The sequence below is a fragment of the Lissotriton helveticus genome, chromosome 9 (genome assembly GCF_964261635.1).
Source record: "Lissotriton helveticus chromosome 9, aLisHel1.1, whole genome shotgun sequence".
Lineage (NCBI taxonomy): Eukaryota > Metazoa > Chordata > Amphibia > Caudata > Salamandridae > Lissotriton > Lissotriton helveticus.
Window position 1 is genome coordinate 329,741,523 of NC_136070.1, and position 16,675 is coordinate 329,758,197.

At 47.3% G+C, this 16,675-nt stretch overlaps 1 protein-coding gene across 1 annotated transcript in view; it reads left to right on the plus strand.

Annotated features, from left to right (window-relative positions):
* The window catches only part of TTC8 (tetratricopeptide repeat domain 8), a 340,270-nt gene that overhangs the window by 230,790 nt on the left and 92,805 nt on the right, over nucleotides 1-16,675 (plus strand). Inside the window, exon 10 of the mRNA XM_078660024.1 lies at nucleotides 1,206-1,345. Within this exon, the coding sequence (XP_078516150.1) occupies nucleotides 1,206-1,345 (140 nt within the window). The remainder of the gene's footprint in view (nucleotides 1-1,205; nucleotides 1,346-16,675) is intronic.

Genomic DNA, 16,675 nt, shown 5'->3' on the forward strand with positions numbered 1-16,675 from the left:
GGTACAGCATTCTTCACCCTGTAACAGGTTTTGGTTAACAGGTCAACAAAGGATTGTAGGTATGGCAGGACGTTAGTGTGCCCTGACCACCCACTTTCCCTTTTTTTGTCTTTTTGGTCCTGACGAAAACCCGGTATGTTCCAATACGGGTGGAAACATGTAGACCTTTCACTTATCTACAGATACACACGGTCATAATTAGCCTATTATTGTATCTACACACACGTTTTTTATATTGTCCAGTAGTCTTAAGAATAAATTTGTTTTTCCCACAAGTCATACCAGGACAATTTTTAACACCCTTACTTTTTCTTGCACTCATCATTCACATACCAGCTCCACTGTATTTCAGGTGTCGCAGCACACCTTGATGGCACTCGGCTGTCAAGGTGGACCCCGATGATGAAGCATGTCACCGACCAGGTCGGTGAGTGAGGGGTTTATTAAACCAAAGAAGGACTTTCTTCTTTTTCCACTAGAAAACCATCCCACCAAGATCGCTCTTTGAGCCTCTTATGGTGGTACTCCTTTTTTTGTTATATCAATAAATTAATAAACCACAAACCATTTTGGCTGACGGCCAGCAGATTGTTCTCTTGTGTATAGATTCTTAGCAGTTGCCTTAGTACTGGCCAAGAGAAGAATCACTAAGAGTTGAGGGAGTTGCCCATCTCTAACTCTTTGTGCTTGGGTGCCTGACTTGGTTTGTTGTGATAAGATATCAGATGCATATCAAGCCTCACGCCCTAGTATCTGATGGCCGCTGGGGACGATTCTGTCATGTAGAGATGACCAGCCCTGTGACTAATGGTTACTGTGATGGGCATCCTTTCTTAGAACAGCAAATGATGTTGCTGTGTACTTGAAAGGGATTTACAGATTTGATTACTGAGCATACTGCTCTGATTTTTTATCTGTCAGTGACCTGTTGCCGATGTGCAGCTTCATTCTTGATGTGCTCTCTGCTTGTCAAGTTGCGAAGTGTCTTCATGTTGTATCTGAACAATGTTGTGCTAAACGTTTATCACTTGTCAGTTATCTGTCATGTCATGTCAGCAAACAGTATCATGCTATTAGGTTTTCAAAAAGTGTACTGTTCTTTTGTTTGCAGTAGAGTTATACTAAAACCTTAAGTTAAAAAAAAGGTTGTTCCTCTAAATAAAAATAAAACATTAACTGTGCCTTTTTTATTACCTGCAAAACAGGAAATGAATGACTTTCCCTCCGCGTCAGAATACTACAAGGATGTACTAAAGCAGGACAATACTCATGTGGAAGCCATTGCATGCATCGGAAGCAACTACTTTTACTCTGACCAACCAGAGATAGCCCTGAGATTCTACAGGTTAGCATTAGACTAATAAAAATCCAGCATTTTCTTCTAAGTACAAATATGTTTAATTAGGGTTGCCAAATGAGAAGCAATAATGTTGATAAGTGATTCAAACCATGTTAGTGTGTGAGCTTCTTAAGAATCTAAACTTAGAAACTGTCTGGTTTTGTACAGAATTAATTGTTTTTCTCATTTGCATAGTTTTGATTTGCATGTTTACCTTGTTATTTGTTTAACAAATATCATCTGATTAGAATTTATAATATCACAATGGCATATACAACAACAATGGACTGGGATATGGGATGTAAATTTGGTTAAACAAGACCGATATGCAAGTGCTGTACATGAGATCTGCAGTTTAGCTGTATCATCATGTAAATGTGGCTTCTCCATTATGGAATTTTCTCTGATATTCATATATACTGAGTCTCTCCACTTCAGTGTAGGATATTTGGCGAGGTATACAACAGATGCTTCTCACAAACCAGCAATGCAAATTGAATTTTGTGCATTTACTTGTATTTTAAACATACTCTAAACCTATTCAGTTCAATTAAGAAAGTAAAAAGCTGCACAAAGCATTAAAACACTAATCCCTTTTTAAAGACGGGCAAACTAAAGAAAAGTGCAGTATGCATCAGTGGCTGAGATACAAAAGAAATAACTACACTGTACCTTTTAGGATATTGGCTGACCAGCCTATCCCAGAAAGCCAATTCATCTCGAATCTCTTACACAGGCTAATCATTTTGTACTATTCCCTATCGATGTTGAGTTATTCTCTACAAATTCCACTGAGTAGGGCGGATAATACATGAATTTACCGAAGATTATTTTAATGGATATCCAAGATTATTAGTAGTAGGTTTACCTTCTCTATCATGAGATTTTGCTGCTATTTAGCAGCAAGTTCCACTACTACTTGTGTGAATTAGAATAGCAAGAGCAAAGCTGAGTCCAATGCTGATAGTATAATATTCTACCCTGATAATTTCAAAGAGAAGCGTGGCCCACTTGGACTTCCATTCTGAAATCATAATATATACTATCAAGGGTGGTGTTAAAGATCTGTCGACCAATGTGGCCACTTGAGGAAAAGACCTGGTCATTGTAATCTGCTCTTTTTTTCCCCAGAGTTTAATGAGTGTACCCAAAGCTGCTAAAATAATGGAGACGGGGTATTGTGACTTGGAGACTGGGGAGCGATATGCAGGGAGTAAGATCTGGAAGCTGACATTTGAATGAACTCGAGAAGTGGTAAAGGAGCTGCTACCACAATGCTACTGGCTCCCTCTGTCACTGTTGTTTCTGGATATCTGTGGCAGCTCAATAGAGACAAAGAAGGAGGGCCTCAGAGAAGTTTAAAATTGCCAGTGAGTGGAGCGCAAGATACTGGGACACAACTGGGTGCTGTGGGACGCAAGGAGCATATGCACCAGAAGTGGTGTTGGGCCTCATGACTCGACTTGTAAACTGGAGATGATGGTGAGAGCCAGGAGGGACATCAGCTTACCTAGCTGGGGTGCACAAATGAGCACACAGGGCCTTAAATATGAAAATGAAACATTGGCTGGCTTTTTTCAACTTTGATGAGCATACTAGACACCTGGTGGGTCTGGAGTACCATGGGTTTGCAGGAAACTAAACAAGCAGGACAGTATCTAGTGTGGAGAAACCAGAATGTACATTGATTGTGACACATCTCCGGGATTTCAGGCCAACTTACTGAAAGTCACTATACCACAACCTCCATGGCCCTTTGCGGTGCCAGCCAAGAACTTAGAATATGTGGAAAAGAGATCCCAAACAGGTAAAGTTCCCCTTTGAGCCCAGGTAGTAGTTGCACATTCTGGACCTAGATGCAGACTAAGCAAAGAGATGGACTGTAAGGACATCCGTCAGAACATGGAGAGGTTGACGTGAAGGCACTACTGCTAGATATGCAGAAGAATCTGCATACTAGTGCATGCAAAATATATAATTGTCTATCAGAATGGGCCATTTGTAGGAGAGACTTGATAAACAGGTGGCCCAAAAGTGAGGATGATATGAGGGCACACAATGAGAAGCTTTTAAAAATGAAGATGGTCCTACACATTATACAAGCAAGTAATGAGTACTTTGAAGCAAGAAGCACTTAGAAGTAAGGATGTCTGCATACAAGGGATCCCAAAGTCTACCAACATTGGGAACATGGAGTAGTTTATGGAGAACTTTAGGCTTTTTGTTGTGGAGCCGGAGCATCACACACTGACACCACGTCTGGTTCTTGGACCCGCTCACCTCCCAATGTCCATACTGGCATATACCCTGAAAAAAGGATGTGATCTTGCACATGGCAGAGAAAAGGAGCAAATGCATAATAACTTGACCTTTTCATTCTTCCTTGACTTCACATCAGCAGTTGAGGAAGCCAGATCCATATTCATCCCAGTGAAGAAGAAACTACAGTAGTGAGAGTATGCCATGCTGTATCCGTCAGAACTAAAAATCATCTGTGATGATAATGTACACAATGATCCTAAATCAGCAAAGACCTTCCTGCGATCAAAGAAGAATATCTGCTCAACCCTGAAAATGGGAGACTTGGCGGAAATCGTTCGATCGAAGGGATACTAGAATTGGGTGATGGGCCAAATGTTGCAAATACATAACTGTGATTGATCTGCCAAATAGATAACTGGTATTTCCAAATGCTTTCCAGCTGTTCTTTGGTAAGTAACTGAGGATAATCCTGAAGCATAAATGTTTTCTATGCTGGGTTTACTGTTTGAATGTATATCTGGTGACTAAATGGGCAAGCTAGGTGTCATGCTTCATCATCTGGGTTCTGCTCCTCGTCAGACTGGCGCTGCAATGTAAATTACATGCCCACGCTCGGTAGAAGTCCGGTGACGCCATTCTGCAACTTCAGCAGGGTTCCACGAACCGTGGTAGGACCAATTGGCCTGCTACCAGTGGAAGGTAATACTTGTCCTTCCCCGATACGTGTAGGACAGTTTGTTTATAGGTCCTGATGAATTGCTAGTTTTAGCATGAAACATGTTGACCGCTAGGTAGAGCACACGTCACCGGATCCTAGAACCTGTGTGTGTGCCTCCCTACTCTGTTTTTAATAAGGTAGATAGCCACACTAATAAAAATCCATGTGGACTTCCTAACCTTTTTTAATTCGCACCACTGCACTATCTTCACACGCCTACAGTTCACCTTAAAACCCTCACACCCACATGTACCAACTGGCAGGAACAAAAGATCTCCGACAAAGAGCCCCTTCACGGGTGCCCGTCAGACATTGCAGCGCCAGTCTGACGAGGAGCTGAACCCAGATGATGAAGCATGACACCTAGCTTGCTGGGTGTGTGAGGGTTTTAGTTCCGAAAGGGGGCCTCCCCCTCTTTCCACAGCGCTTGGTTCTTCTGTCTCTCCAATCTAGGGGGAACAGTGTATTCTTTTTGTTCTGACTAGTTCATGGGCTTTTACACTGGACCCCGGTAAATATCAGCCCCTTGAGTTCCCCTTTTTGTTGTATGTTTAAAATGCACCCCTTAGTTGATACTTGCCCAGCTGTGTTTAAGGCAAGTATACTTTTTTCAACCACAATTGATGGGTAAAAATATGTCCTTAGAAAATTATTGTGAGATTATTACTTGAACATTGCAACTATATTTTTGGGAATCAGAATGTAATTTGTGGTTGAGTGACTGCACCTGGCCAAGCCGATGCGAAAGGAAAGAGCAGAGGAGGCTGGCTCTAGTGCCCTGAAGTGAGTTTTACAAACATATGTGCCCTTTTCACGTTTCTGGTAGAGTTGGGCATACTCACTGATAGTTGGGCATCTCAGTGTAGATGGGGATTGGACCGCAATTTGAATTTATTTAACATGGCAAGGATAATTGTTAAGATGTGATTAGACATATGCAGGTAGAGACATACTCTGTTCTGCACCATTGGTAGTGCATGAGGTGAAGAGCTTGCTAGTTTGCCCATCTCTGAGTCTTTGAATAACTCAACAGGATGCCTGCTACATCTCTAAATAATTATAGGAATGCTAGAAACATTGCTGCCTCTTTCAATAGACTTGATGGTGGAGTGTTTTTTTTGGTATAAAAGACTCATTTTGCCCCAGGGTTAGACAAGATATTTGCCATTCAGTGAAAGTCAGATTGATACTTTGCAACCTATAACACCTGGTCACAGGATACTGCAATACTGATGCACTGAAGAATAGCATTTTACCATTTATATACACTATTGGATGGGCAGGACTGCTTGTAAATATTGCCTGGTACATTAGAAGAGCTCACCAGCGAACCTTTGGGGGCATTTTCGAACAGAGAACTAATTCACCGGCTGCAAGCTTGTGCTGTGTGGTTCCCCGTCGCCGCAGGTAAACGCGGCCGCCGAGCGGGAACTACACTACCCAGGATCCTTTGGGACGCCGCCTTCCTCCCCGGATTTCCGCGCACGGAGGCGCTTAAAATCCAGCTGCCCCTCCGGTGGAGCGGGGCTCACCAGCGAACCTTTGGGGGCATTTTCGAACAGAGAACGAATTCACCGGCTGCAAGCTTGTGCTGTGTGGTTCCCCGCCGCCGCAGGTAAACGCGGCCGCCGAGCGGGAACTACACTACCCAGGATCCTTTGGGACGCCGCCTTCCTCCCCGGATTTCCGCGCACAGAGGCGCTTAAAATCCAGCTGCCCCTCCGGTGGAGCGGGGCTCACCAGCGAACCTTTGGGGGCATTTTCGAACAGAGAACTAATTCACCGGCTGCAAGCTTGTGCTGTGTGGTTCCCCGCCGCCGCAGGTAAACGCGACCGCCGAGCGGGAACTACACTACCCAGGATCCTTTGGGACGCAGCCTTCCTCCCCGGATTTCCGCGCACGGAGGCGCTTAAATTCCAGCTGCCCCTCCCGCGTCGCGGGAGCGCGCGGGGCCGCTCCGGGCAAAGGGCGGGCCGTCCGAGGCCGTCAGGGGCTGACAGAGGCTGGGCTGGGCCAGGTCCCCAACATCTTCTATACCGGCCCTGAAAGGTACTGTGACACTGTTAGAGGGCAAAACATCAACGATGTCCACTCGCTCTGGGAAACCGCTCAGAGCTGTAGGAGAAGGGGTTGGGGGGAACCCAATGATAGGCACTATGGATAGGTTCATAACTAGAGTAGCGGCAGTCATAGAGAAGGAGATAGCGATGACGGAACGTCGCCTCTCCGGGGATCTCTTACCACCTAGACGATCCTCTCTTGGTCCTGCGGCTAAAGTCTTGTCACCCCCTACAGTTAGGGCTCCATCTCCACCTATTGTAGAAGTGCCTGAGCATCCCCGACTATCTGAAATAGGCGGAAGTATTGACAGGCTAGAGAACTTATTAGTACAGCTAACACCAGGTGTTGCTAGTGATGATATTGAGGGAGGATGTGTCTTACCTCTACTTTCCCCTGTTACTAGCCAAAACTTCCCGTTGCCAGACCCTGTTCCTCCTGTGGGCACCTCATTGCCTTGCGTGTTTCAGGGTGCTTTGAAACGTGCCAAGAGGAAAAGAGTTCTGAGTACACGAAAAGGCAGTCACCCTATATTGTATAAGCGTTTTAGGAAACAAGGGGCAAGGGCCATGGGTGAAAAAACAGGTAATGGCCAGAGTGCAGAGCACTTGGATGGGTCGGGAGAGCCCCTGTTCCAGGCAAGGGGTCTTGATACTAATAACAAGCATTCCCCAATTCAAGTCCCAGTTTGCCTGGACCAATTCATTAACGTGCTCAATCGCTCTTTGATACCACTCATAGACCAAGTTAAGAGGGTGGAGGCCAGAGTAAATAGTCTCGAGCAGTCGACTCTTGACCACTTTTACTCACTCAAAACTCTGATCAAACAACAGATTAGAAATAGTCAGGACCCCACATGTGGCAAGTTGGGAAATGGAGCAGCTGTTGCAGGTGCTCTGCTACAGGATCCAGTCAAGCCAAAGACGGTGTCTTTAATAGCATCAAGTGTAGCACCAACTTTAACTAATATTGCCCCACCTACGTCCAACCCAGGTCCCGCCCCGCAATATAATCCACAGCAAGGGAACTCTACTAACGTCCCTAAAGCTCATAAGATAGCAACGAAACCAAAGGCCTCAGTGGGTGTGCAAAATCCTAATTCCAAACTTAAGCAAATACCCTCAAATAGTGCTAAGACCAAGGGAGATGGGGCAGCTTTGTTAGCTAACTCTGCCGAAACCCACTCGGCAGCACATGCTCCAGCTGCACCCGCCCTGAAGAAATATCCCCGCACCCCATGCACTGACCTTCCTCCGGATTGCCACCCCTATGTAGTTGTACTGGTTAAAGCCCCACCCCTGAAAGATAATCAACCAGAGACCCACCAGGCCTTAAAAAATAAATGCCTCCACTGGCTAAAAACAAATAGACCACTCCCTGCGGGCGTCAATGGACTAATCCTCGGTGTCCGCAGGGTGAGCTGGGTTGGCAAGAGCAAGAAGCAGCTGGAAGGGGACTGCGTTATTATTAACTTCCAGGATAATAGAGTGGCCAGATTGATATGTAGTCAAGATCAAACGGTGGGGGGCACTGGAATTAGTGCAGTGGACCTGACCTACTTTTACCCGCGGCATTTAAATCCTACAATTCTAAGGCCTGTGTTGGGGGAAACAAGCAGGGGTGCCATTGGTGGAATGTATAGCATCCCTGAGCCCCTTTTATATCCACAGACTAGGTGGCTCGGTCAAAACGGTGGCCGTACGAGCCACTGACTTTTTTTTTTTTTTTTTTTTTTTTTAAACCTTTATTGAATCACAAAAACATACAGACACGGGCCTACAACCGTCCTGGGCGGCCTCAAAATCAAAATGGAGCACAAATGTAACAATAGAACGGCTCAGCAGTCTCAAGAGAAAAACCATTTACAACAAGGGGTGGTGAGGGACAGAGTCTCTGAATTAAGCAGAATACTCTCACCCAGTCAAGAGATCAGGGCTAGATCCAACACCGTTTTTTAGCTCACTGCACCATCCCAGTTTCAGAACCTGGCTGTATGCAAATTAGTCTGTTCCTGTCCCAGTGCATGATGGGAACAGGGCAAACCAAACTACAAAAGCCAATTCTTACACTGGGAAGGAAACAAGCTTCCGGGGACCGGTTTCTGGCATTACAGCCGTCTTCGGCCCGGCTTGCTTGAATCCTGATGGTGCAATGAGCAAGGGACTCATGTCTGAGTATACCCTTCCACACTTAGGGTGGACAAAATTATTTACAACAAGGGGTGGTGAGGGACAGAGTCTCTGAATTAAGCAGAATACTCTCACCCAGTCAAGAGATCAGGGCTAGATCCAACACCGTTTTTTAGCTCACTGCACCATCCCAGTTTCAGAACCTGGCTGTATGCAAATTAGTCTGTTCCTGTCCCAGTGCATGATGGGAACAGGGCAAACCAAACTACAAAAGCCAATTCTTACACTGGGAAGGAAACAAGCTTCCGGGGACCGGTTTCTGGCATTACAGCCGTCTTCGGCCCGGCTTGCTTGAATCCTGATGGTGCAATGAGCAAGGGACTCATGTCTGAGTATACCCTTCCACGCTTAGGGTGGACAAAATTATTTACAACAAGGGGTGGTGAGGGACAGAGTCTCTGAATTAAGCAGAATACTCTCACCCAGTCAAGAGATCAGGGCTAGATCCAACACCGTTTTTTAGCTCACTGCACCATCCCAGTTTCAGAACCTGGCTGTATGCAAATTAGTCTGTTCCTGTCCCAGTGCATGATGGGAACAGGGCAAACCAAACTACAAAAGCCAATTCTTACACTGGGAAGGAAACAAGCTTCCGGGGACCGGTTTCTGGCATTACAGCCGTCTTCGGCCCGGCTTGCTTGAATCCTGATGGTGCAATGAGCAAGGGACTCATGTCTGAGTATACCCTTCCACGCTTAGGGTGGACAAAATTATTTACAACAAGGGGTGGTGAGGGACAGAGTCTCTGAATTAAGCAGAATACTCTCACCCAGTCAAGAGATCAGGGCTAGATCCAACACCGTTTTTTAGCTCACTGCACCATCCCAGTTTCAGAACCTGGCTGTATGCAAATTAGTCTGTTCCTGTCCCAGTGCATGATGGGAACAGGGCAAACCAAACTACAAAAGCCAATTCTTACACTGGGAAGGAAACAAACATCCGGGGACCGGTTTCTGGCATTACAGCCGTCTTCGGCCCGGCTTGCTTGAATCCTGATGGTGCAATGAGCAAGGGACTCATGTCTTAGAGAAAAACCAGTCAGTGGACAAAATGACAGATATAAAAAGGTGACCGCCGAGCACAGGATAAACAGGTTAATTTTAAAGGTTATAAGTGAAAAGAAACAGTCGCCATGCAATCCGCAATAAGCAAAGAGGGGGCCATGAACCCAACATATTATCAACAATGCCATGAATCGCAATCGGAGGGCAGCTAAAAATACGCCATCAGGATAAAATCGCATGTAAAGCAAATAAAGGACAGGAGACTATGAAATAATATAGGGAGGCCAAATTATCGTGTAACACAGGATGGTAACATCGTAAACTGCAGCAACGCCGGCAACAATAAGTCAGGTTAGACGAACAGAATGGTCAGCAATGTTACAGGATGTGGGAGGAGAGCAAATCAAACATAATTGAGAAATCAGATGAAATGCAACATAACGGCGTCATTCACCATGCCATGCACATGCAGAGACAATAGCCGACAATTCAGCGCATCAATAAGAACACAATAAGAGGATATAAGTCCGAGAGCAGTCCATCAGGGCACAATAACTCACCCACTAAGCAGTTGATATGAACAGGATCTTGCAACAAAAAAGGGACACAAAGAATCATCCACTCGAGGAACCTAAACCCCCGAATAGAACTACAAAGGTATTAAGAAAGAATTATGAAAAAAGAAGAGGAAAGGAAAAGCGGGCCATAGAGACAAAGAGAAAACGAAAAAACACACCCCACCCCCACCCCCCACCCTGCATGCAGCGGAAGGCCACGGCCCCTCCCCCCCCATAGGCATGCCTGTCGCCCCAGAAAACCCGAAAAAGGAAAAAGGGTATATAGAGAAAACTGGAGGAGGGCCACGCACGTACGCAGGCTCCCGGACTCCCCGGCCATGTATATATCGTCTACCCCAGACGCCACAGTAAACAACAGTAATTGAATAACACGTTAAGAAATGGGGAGAATCATCATGTAGAGCGCATAAAGTTATAAAACAGGAGCGCGCAAAACCGCTCCTCCGCCAGCCACACAAGGGTCAATCGGCAAAGAAAGTCACCTAGCCCTGGCCCGATCGTATAAGTCCCTCGAGGTTTGCCCGCCGATGAAATCCCATCCCAGACAATCTAGGAAAGCAGAATGTCCTCACCTGAAAAAAGAACAACACGGTAGCATAAAATGGACGCAGCCGAATAACGACCGAGCCATCTGCACTTACAGCCCTCACCCCCAGGTCCGTCTCAGAACCCGTAGCCCACAGCAAGCAGAAAAGGGCGAGGAAAAGGGAAGCAGTCATAGGAGTCAACAGTGGTGGAAACAATGTCTGGTTCAATAATGGCGTCACAATAGGTGAGGCCACCGTCCCCTGCCGGGAAAGGAATCCTTCAGGATAGTAGAGGTGGACAGACAGCTGCTCACGAGCACCAACAAAGTCTTGGGTCTTCCGATCAGCATCGCACCCACTCCCAGGCATAGTACTCCCCTCAAGAACAGTAGAGGGGCAATCCTCCCGTATCGGAGCGCCATCCGACCAGAAGCGCCCCGGCATGGGCGTAATATCGTCAAGCCTCCTCTCCAACGCCTGGGAACCAACCTGCAAAACGAGCCGTAAGTCCTCGAGAGCAGCCAGGAGATCAATGCGAGAGAACGTGGGCTGTGTTGCCCTCAGCATAGTACCACTCGGCAACTCGCAGTCCCAAGCCCAGCGTGAGTCAATAGGCAGGGCAACGTGCTGCATCTCGTTCCAGCGGCCATCAAACAGGTCCATCTCGTGGGAAGAGTAAAGGCAGAACAAAGACGGGTGCGGCTCGGACATACAGCAATCCGACACCCGGGGGGCCGCGAAACTCACATCCAGGGAGCGGTACACAGTGATGGCAGTCCCACACCGAATCAGCGCCAGCGGCAAAACCGGGAGGGTCCCAGAAACACCGGGCAGAACCGGAGGCAGAGCGGAGACAATGTACCCTCAGCGTCCCTCAAACAAATGGCCGTTCCAACGAGCCCCCACCTCGAGGAAGCAGTCCGGTCGCGGCTTTTGAACATCAAAGCGCATGCTAGAAATCTGCCCCCTCGGTAATAACAGCGTCCGGTGGACCGACTCCGCCCAGGCTCGGCCGGCCGTTGTTGACACGCTAACACCCGGCCATCTTGCTCGGCCGAGGTCGCGGCTTCAGGATCGTTGGGGCCGCAAATCAGTCTTGCAGATATCTCCGGGTAGAAGGCCGGCAGAGGCCGCGGGATTGCGCGTGCGATGTCAGCGCAAATTCACCGTCACCCCGCTACCTTGCAATGTCAGGATCATGAACAGGATGTCCGTGCGGGGTGCGGAGGCTCGAGGAGCCGAGAGCCTACACGTCCAGTCCGGTCGCCATCTTGGCTCCTCCTCCACGAGCCACTGACTTGAGGTAACGGGAGATCTAGATAGGGGGGAAATGGGCGAGTCCCTACACGATATAGCACTGTCACCTACCTCCTCCTCCCTTAATGAAACCCAAATTGTACCACTGGTAACTTTGGACCCTTCGGGGGACTCAGTTTCTAGTGATCATTGGGGAGCATTGTAGGTAGAGATAGGGTGCCTTCATGCCAAGAAATAGTTTCCCGTTGCGCTCCTGCTGTGACGGACCAAGTCTTTAAGGTCTTCAGCTGGAACGTTGCAGGAATAACTAGAAAACTGGCACTGCCGGACTGGAATGCATTAGTGGAAGAATATTCCATATGCATCTTCCAGGAGACGTGGAGTAGGGAGCCAGTACCCAGGGTGGGGTACTCTGCTTATGCCATTCCAGCTGTCTGCCCAGAATCGGGCAGAGGACGACCCTCGGGGGGACTTCTTATCTGGGTAGCTTCATCCCTAAATTGTAGGGTAGTGGAAACTAAGACCAATAGCCCAGATCTACTTAATATCATATTGAAGGATGTCAGTATGTTGTTTTGAACATATTTAATGTTTATGCCCGTGGCACTAAGGGAGGGAGGCAGTCTCCCACAATTGCTTTGCTGGAGGACTTGTTAGGGGCAACGCCACACAAAGCCTGCAGCTTGGTTGCAGGTGATGTAAATTGTACGTTCGAGCCTTTGGGCTGGGATGTTACTCATGACCAGGATGAGGAGGATGGCAGGAGGGGGATACCTGTCTTAGAGCTGCCCCCGATCAAAAAATGGTCAGAGGTGGCACTGCAGCTAAACGCCCTTAGTACAGAGTACGGCCTGAGGGCCCTAAATGGAAGGACAAGCTCGGACAGGGGGGGTGCCCATACATATAATAGGCCCAACCACACATCAAGAATCGATTACATCTTGCTTGATGTGTGCTTGTGGAGCTCAGTGAGGGATATGGTAATATTACCTACAGTTGAAAGTGATCATAATCTGTTGTCCCTCACTCTAGCTCCGTGGTGGTCTGTCATTAGTGGGGGTCCCGCATCTAGCGCCATAGTTGACTTGGGTGAGGCGGAGGTATCCCTTTGCGGTAGACGCTTGAAGTGGTCAAAACTTCTCCTGTCTGCCGGAAAACTTGAGGCTGTGTCCCAATTATTGGCCTTAGCCCACCAGAATTTAGGAGTAGTTGAAGGGGGCTCGGGGGAGGCATGTGAAGTATTTTGTGGACTAACTGGGGCCTTGACAAATTTGTTTACTGTGCGTAAGAGGCATGGTGGGGCAAAAGAAAGGGCCAACAAAAGAGACGGCTGGTACAACCACAACTGTAGGGAGGCGAAAAAAAACCTAGTCGAGGCAGTCAAAGCAAAATCTCAAGTTAGGACAAAGGAGGCTAGGAAGGTCTACTCCAAATTGATCCAGTTAGCAAAGAAGGAACGGGAGGAGAAATTTTGGGCAGAGTTGTTGATTGCTAGTAAGGATAAAGATGCTAGGGGGTTCTGGAAATTGATAGGCTCCCGTAATAGACCCGACGACACTCTGAGAACTTGTACCATCCCACCCCAGAACTGGTTCCGTCATTTCGGGGCCTTATATTCAGCAATAGAAGGGCCACTAAACGAGCCAGCTCTACTTTCCTTTTCAATGGAGGATAGCTCTTTTGGCTTGTTCACATCCCGGGAGGTTGAGAATGCAATCAAAACCGTGGTCCCACTGAAAGCTGCAGGCCCGGATGGACTCCCAGGGGATTTACTGCGGGCCTACCCATCGGATTGGGGTCAAATAATTTCGGCCCTCTTGAATGCTATCTTGGAGGGCGGCCCGATCCCAGAGTCGTGGAGAGGGGCAGTGGTAGTCCCCATATACAAAAAGGGAAGTAGAGACATTCCAGGGAACTATAAGCCAATAAGCCTGATTGACTCTACACAAAAAGTAGCTGGAAAAGTCATTCTGGGGAGAATTCTTCAATGGGTGGATGAGAACCAAGTCCTATCGGACTTCAAAGCAGGCTTCCGCCCAGGAACTGGTACAATTGACAATTGAAAAACTGCTCCTATTCGTAGTGAGAAAAACTCCAAAAACGCGAGGAAAACCACTCAGTGGTATACTCCTGAACTTCAGACGTTTAAATCTGCTTGTAAAAAATTAGAGCGTGAATGGCGTGTTAACTTCTGCCCTATTATTAAAGCACAATATAAAAAAATGCAAAGGGAGTATAATAAAAAAATACGTACCTCCAAAGCCGCGCACTATAAAAATCGTATTGGTGAGGCAGAAAACTCTTCTAAGGAGCTCTTCAAAATCTTTAAGGAGATCTCTGTACTCTCAAATGATAATATGTCCTGCAATGACTCGGTGGAAACTTGCAACAAAATTGCAAAGTACTTCTCGGGGAAAATCACTGACATCTATGCCAACTTCTCTGGCAACCTGACCTCTGGCCATGATTTCAAGGAAAGCATAGAGGCCAGTCCTACTGAGTCATGTTTGCACGGTTTCTCGGTTCCTCCCTCTGAAATACTGGTAAACGTCTGTAAAAGTGTCAAATCAGGCTCCCCTCGTGACCCGGCCCCCCCGAAAGTACTTACTGCCAGTTTAGAAGTACTGGAACCCTATTTTAGACACATAATTCAACTATCCTTTTCTTCGGCCTCCCTTCCGGGAGATTGGAAGAAAGCAATAGTTTTGCCAATTAAAAAGAAACCCAATGTAAGCCAGGACATACTGGAAAATTTACGACCCATTTCTCTCCTACCTTACCTTGCGAAAGTGACTGAAAAACTAGCCAACACCCAACTCATGGATTACTTAGAATCTAATAAAGCACTGCACAGCTCCCAATCTGGTTTCCGGAAGAACTATTCTACTGAGACTGCCCTCCTGAGAGCGACCGAAACTCTGCGGATCGGAGCAGATGAAGGTCACACAATGGCACTTATTATGCTGGACCTCAGCGCTGCGTTTGACACTGTGGCACATTCCATCTTGCTACAGTGTCTGAGCAGAGCTGGGGTCACCAAGGCGGCATTGGGCTGGCTAAAAGCTTTCCTCACTGACCGCAGTTTTCAGGTTCAGAGAGGCATGTTTCTCTCAAACAGCATAGCCTTAGAACAGGGGGTGCCTCAGGGCTCTGCCCTGAGCCCCACCCTGTTCAACCTCTATATGGCCCCGTTGGCAGATGTGGTCCAATCGTACGGCATAAAATTAGTATCTTATGCCGACGATACTCAACTGCTCATCTCCCTGTCACAGGCACCCACTTTAGCAGCTGCCAACTTTAAAACCTGCATGCAGGAGCTTGCAGGCTGGATGAACCAACACTGCCTGAAGCTCAATGGCTCAAAAACTGAGGTTTTAGTGATAGGGGGCAATGATGCTAGCTGGACTCAGGAATGGTGGCCTCCTTGTCTGGGTCCACTACCTATCCCTTGCAAGGAGGCTAAGAACCTGGGGGTCTGGGTTGATCCCAAACTCTCTTTTGAGAGCCACGTTAATAAAGTAGTAGGGAAATGCTTTGGGGTTATGAAGACCTTAAATCGTACTCTGGACCTTCTGCCTTTAGAGGCCAGACGCACCATGACCCAAGCATTAGTCACCTCCCGTATTGATTACGCTAAAGTTCTGCTACTGGGGACAACTGAAAAGAACATAAGAAGGCTCCAGGTGCTTCAAAATACGGCAGCACGGCTAGTCCTCAGACTCCCCAAAAGAACGGCATCCAAACCCACTCTGGCTGCTCTTCACTGGCTCCCTATAAAAAAGAGGATCCTATTTAAAGCACTTCTAGTTTGCTATAGGATAACCTCGATGAAAGCCCCTGAATATCTGAAGGATCTAGCCATCCCTTACAAGCCCAACAGAGCACTTCGCTCTATGGGCATGGGTCTTCTTAAAGTCCCTCGTATAAAGAAGGCCAGAATGGGAGGTCGCTCCTTTCGTGTGTTGGCAGCCAACCAATGGAACTCCCTCCCAATCGACATCAGGTTAGCCAAGTCCGAAACTATTTTTAGGAAACTTTTAAAAACGCATCTGTTTACCCTTTAGGTCTGTCACTCCTTTTCTGCTGCTCTCTTCACAGCGCGGGGACACGCCGGGATGGCGTCACCAGGCGCTCTACAAACTCCTTTATTATTATTATTATTATTATTATTATTAATTGAGCAGGTCTTTAGGCTAACATTACTGCACTGGAAGGTGGTGGAACTGGGCAAGGGCAGTCTTTATTTGGCCTTCATTGACTTGAAGACTGCCTTTGACCTAGTTCCCAGGATAGAACTCTGGAGGGTTCTCCATCGCCTGGGCCTGCCCCCGTACATTCTGTTCCTTCTAATGAAACTCCACACGAGCAATTTTGCTCAGGTTCGCTGGGGGAGAAATGGCGAAACAACAGATAGGATTCCTGTCTGTAGCGGTGTCAGACAGGGTTGTGTGTTAGCTCCCACACTTTTTTCCCTCTATGTAAATGGTGTGGTGGAGCATCTGCTACAGGAACCTGCGGACGCACCCTGTCTGGGGGGTGTGCGGATCCCAACATTATTGTTCGTGGATGACACTCTGCTCATTTCAAAGACCCCTCAGGGGCTCCAGAAGTTGTTGACCCGCTTTCAGGACTTTTGCGAATCCAGAGGGCTGGTGATAAACGTAGAAAAAACGAAATATCTTATACTACGCCCACCAAGGAAATTAGGTCGCCCTCCTATTCTGAACTCAGTCCCTTTGGAG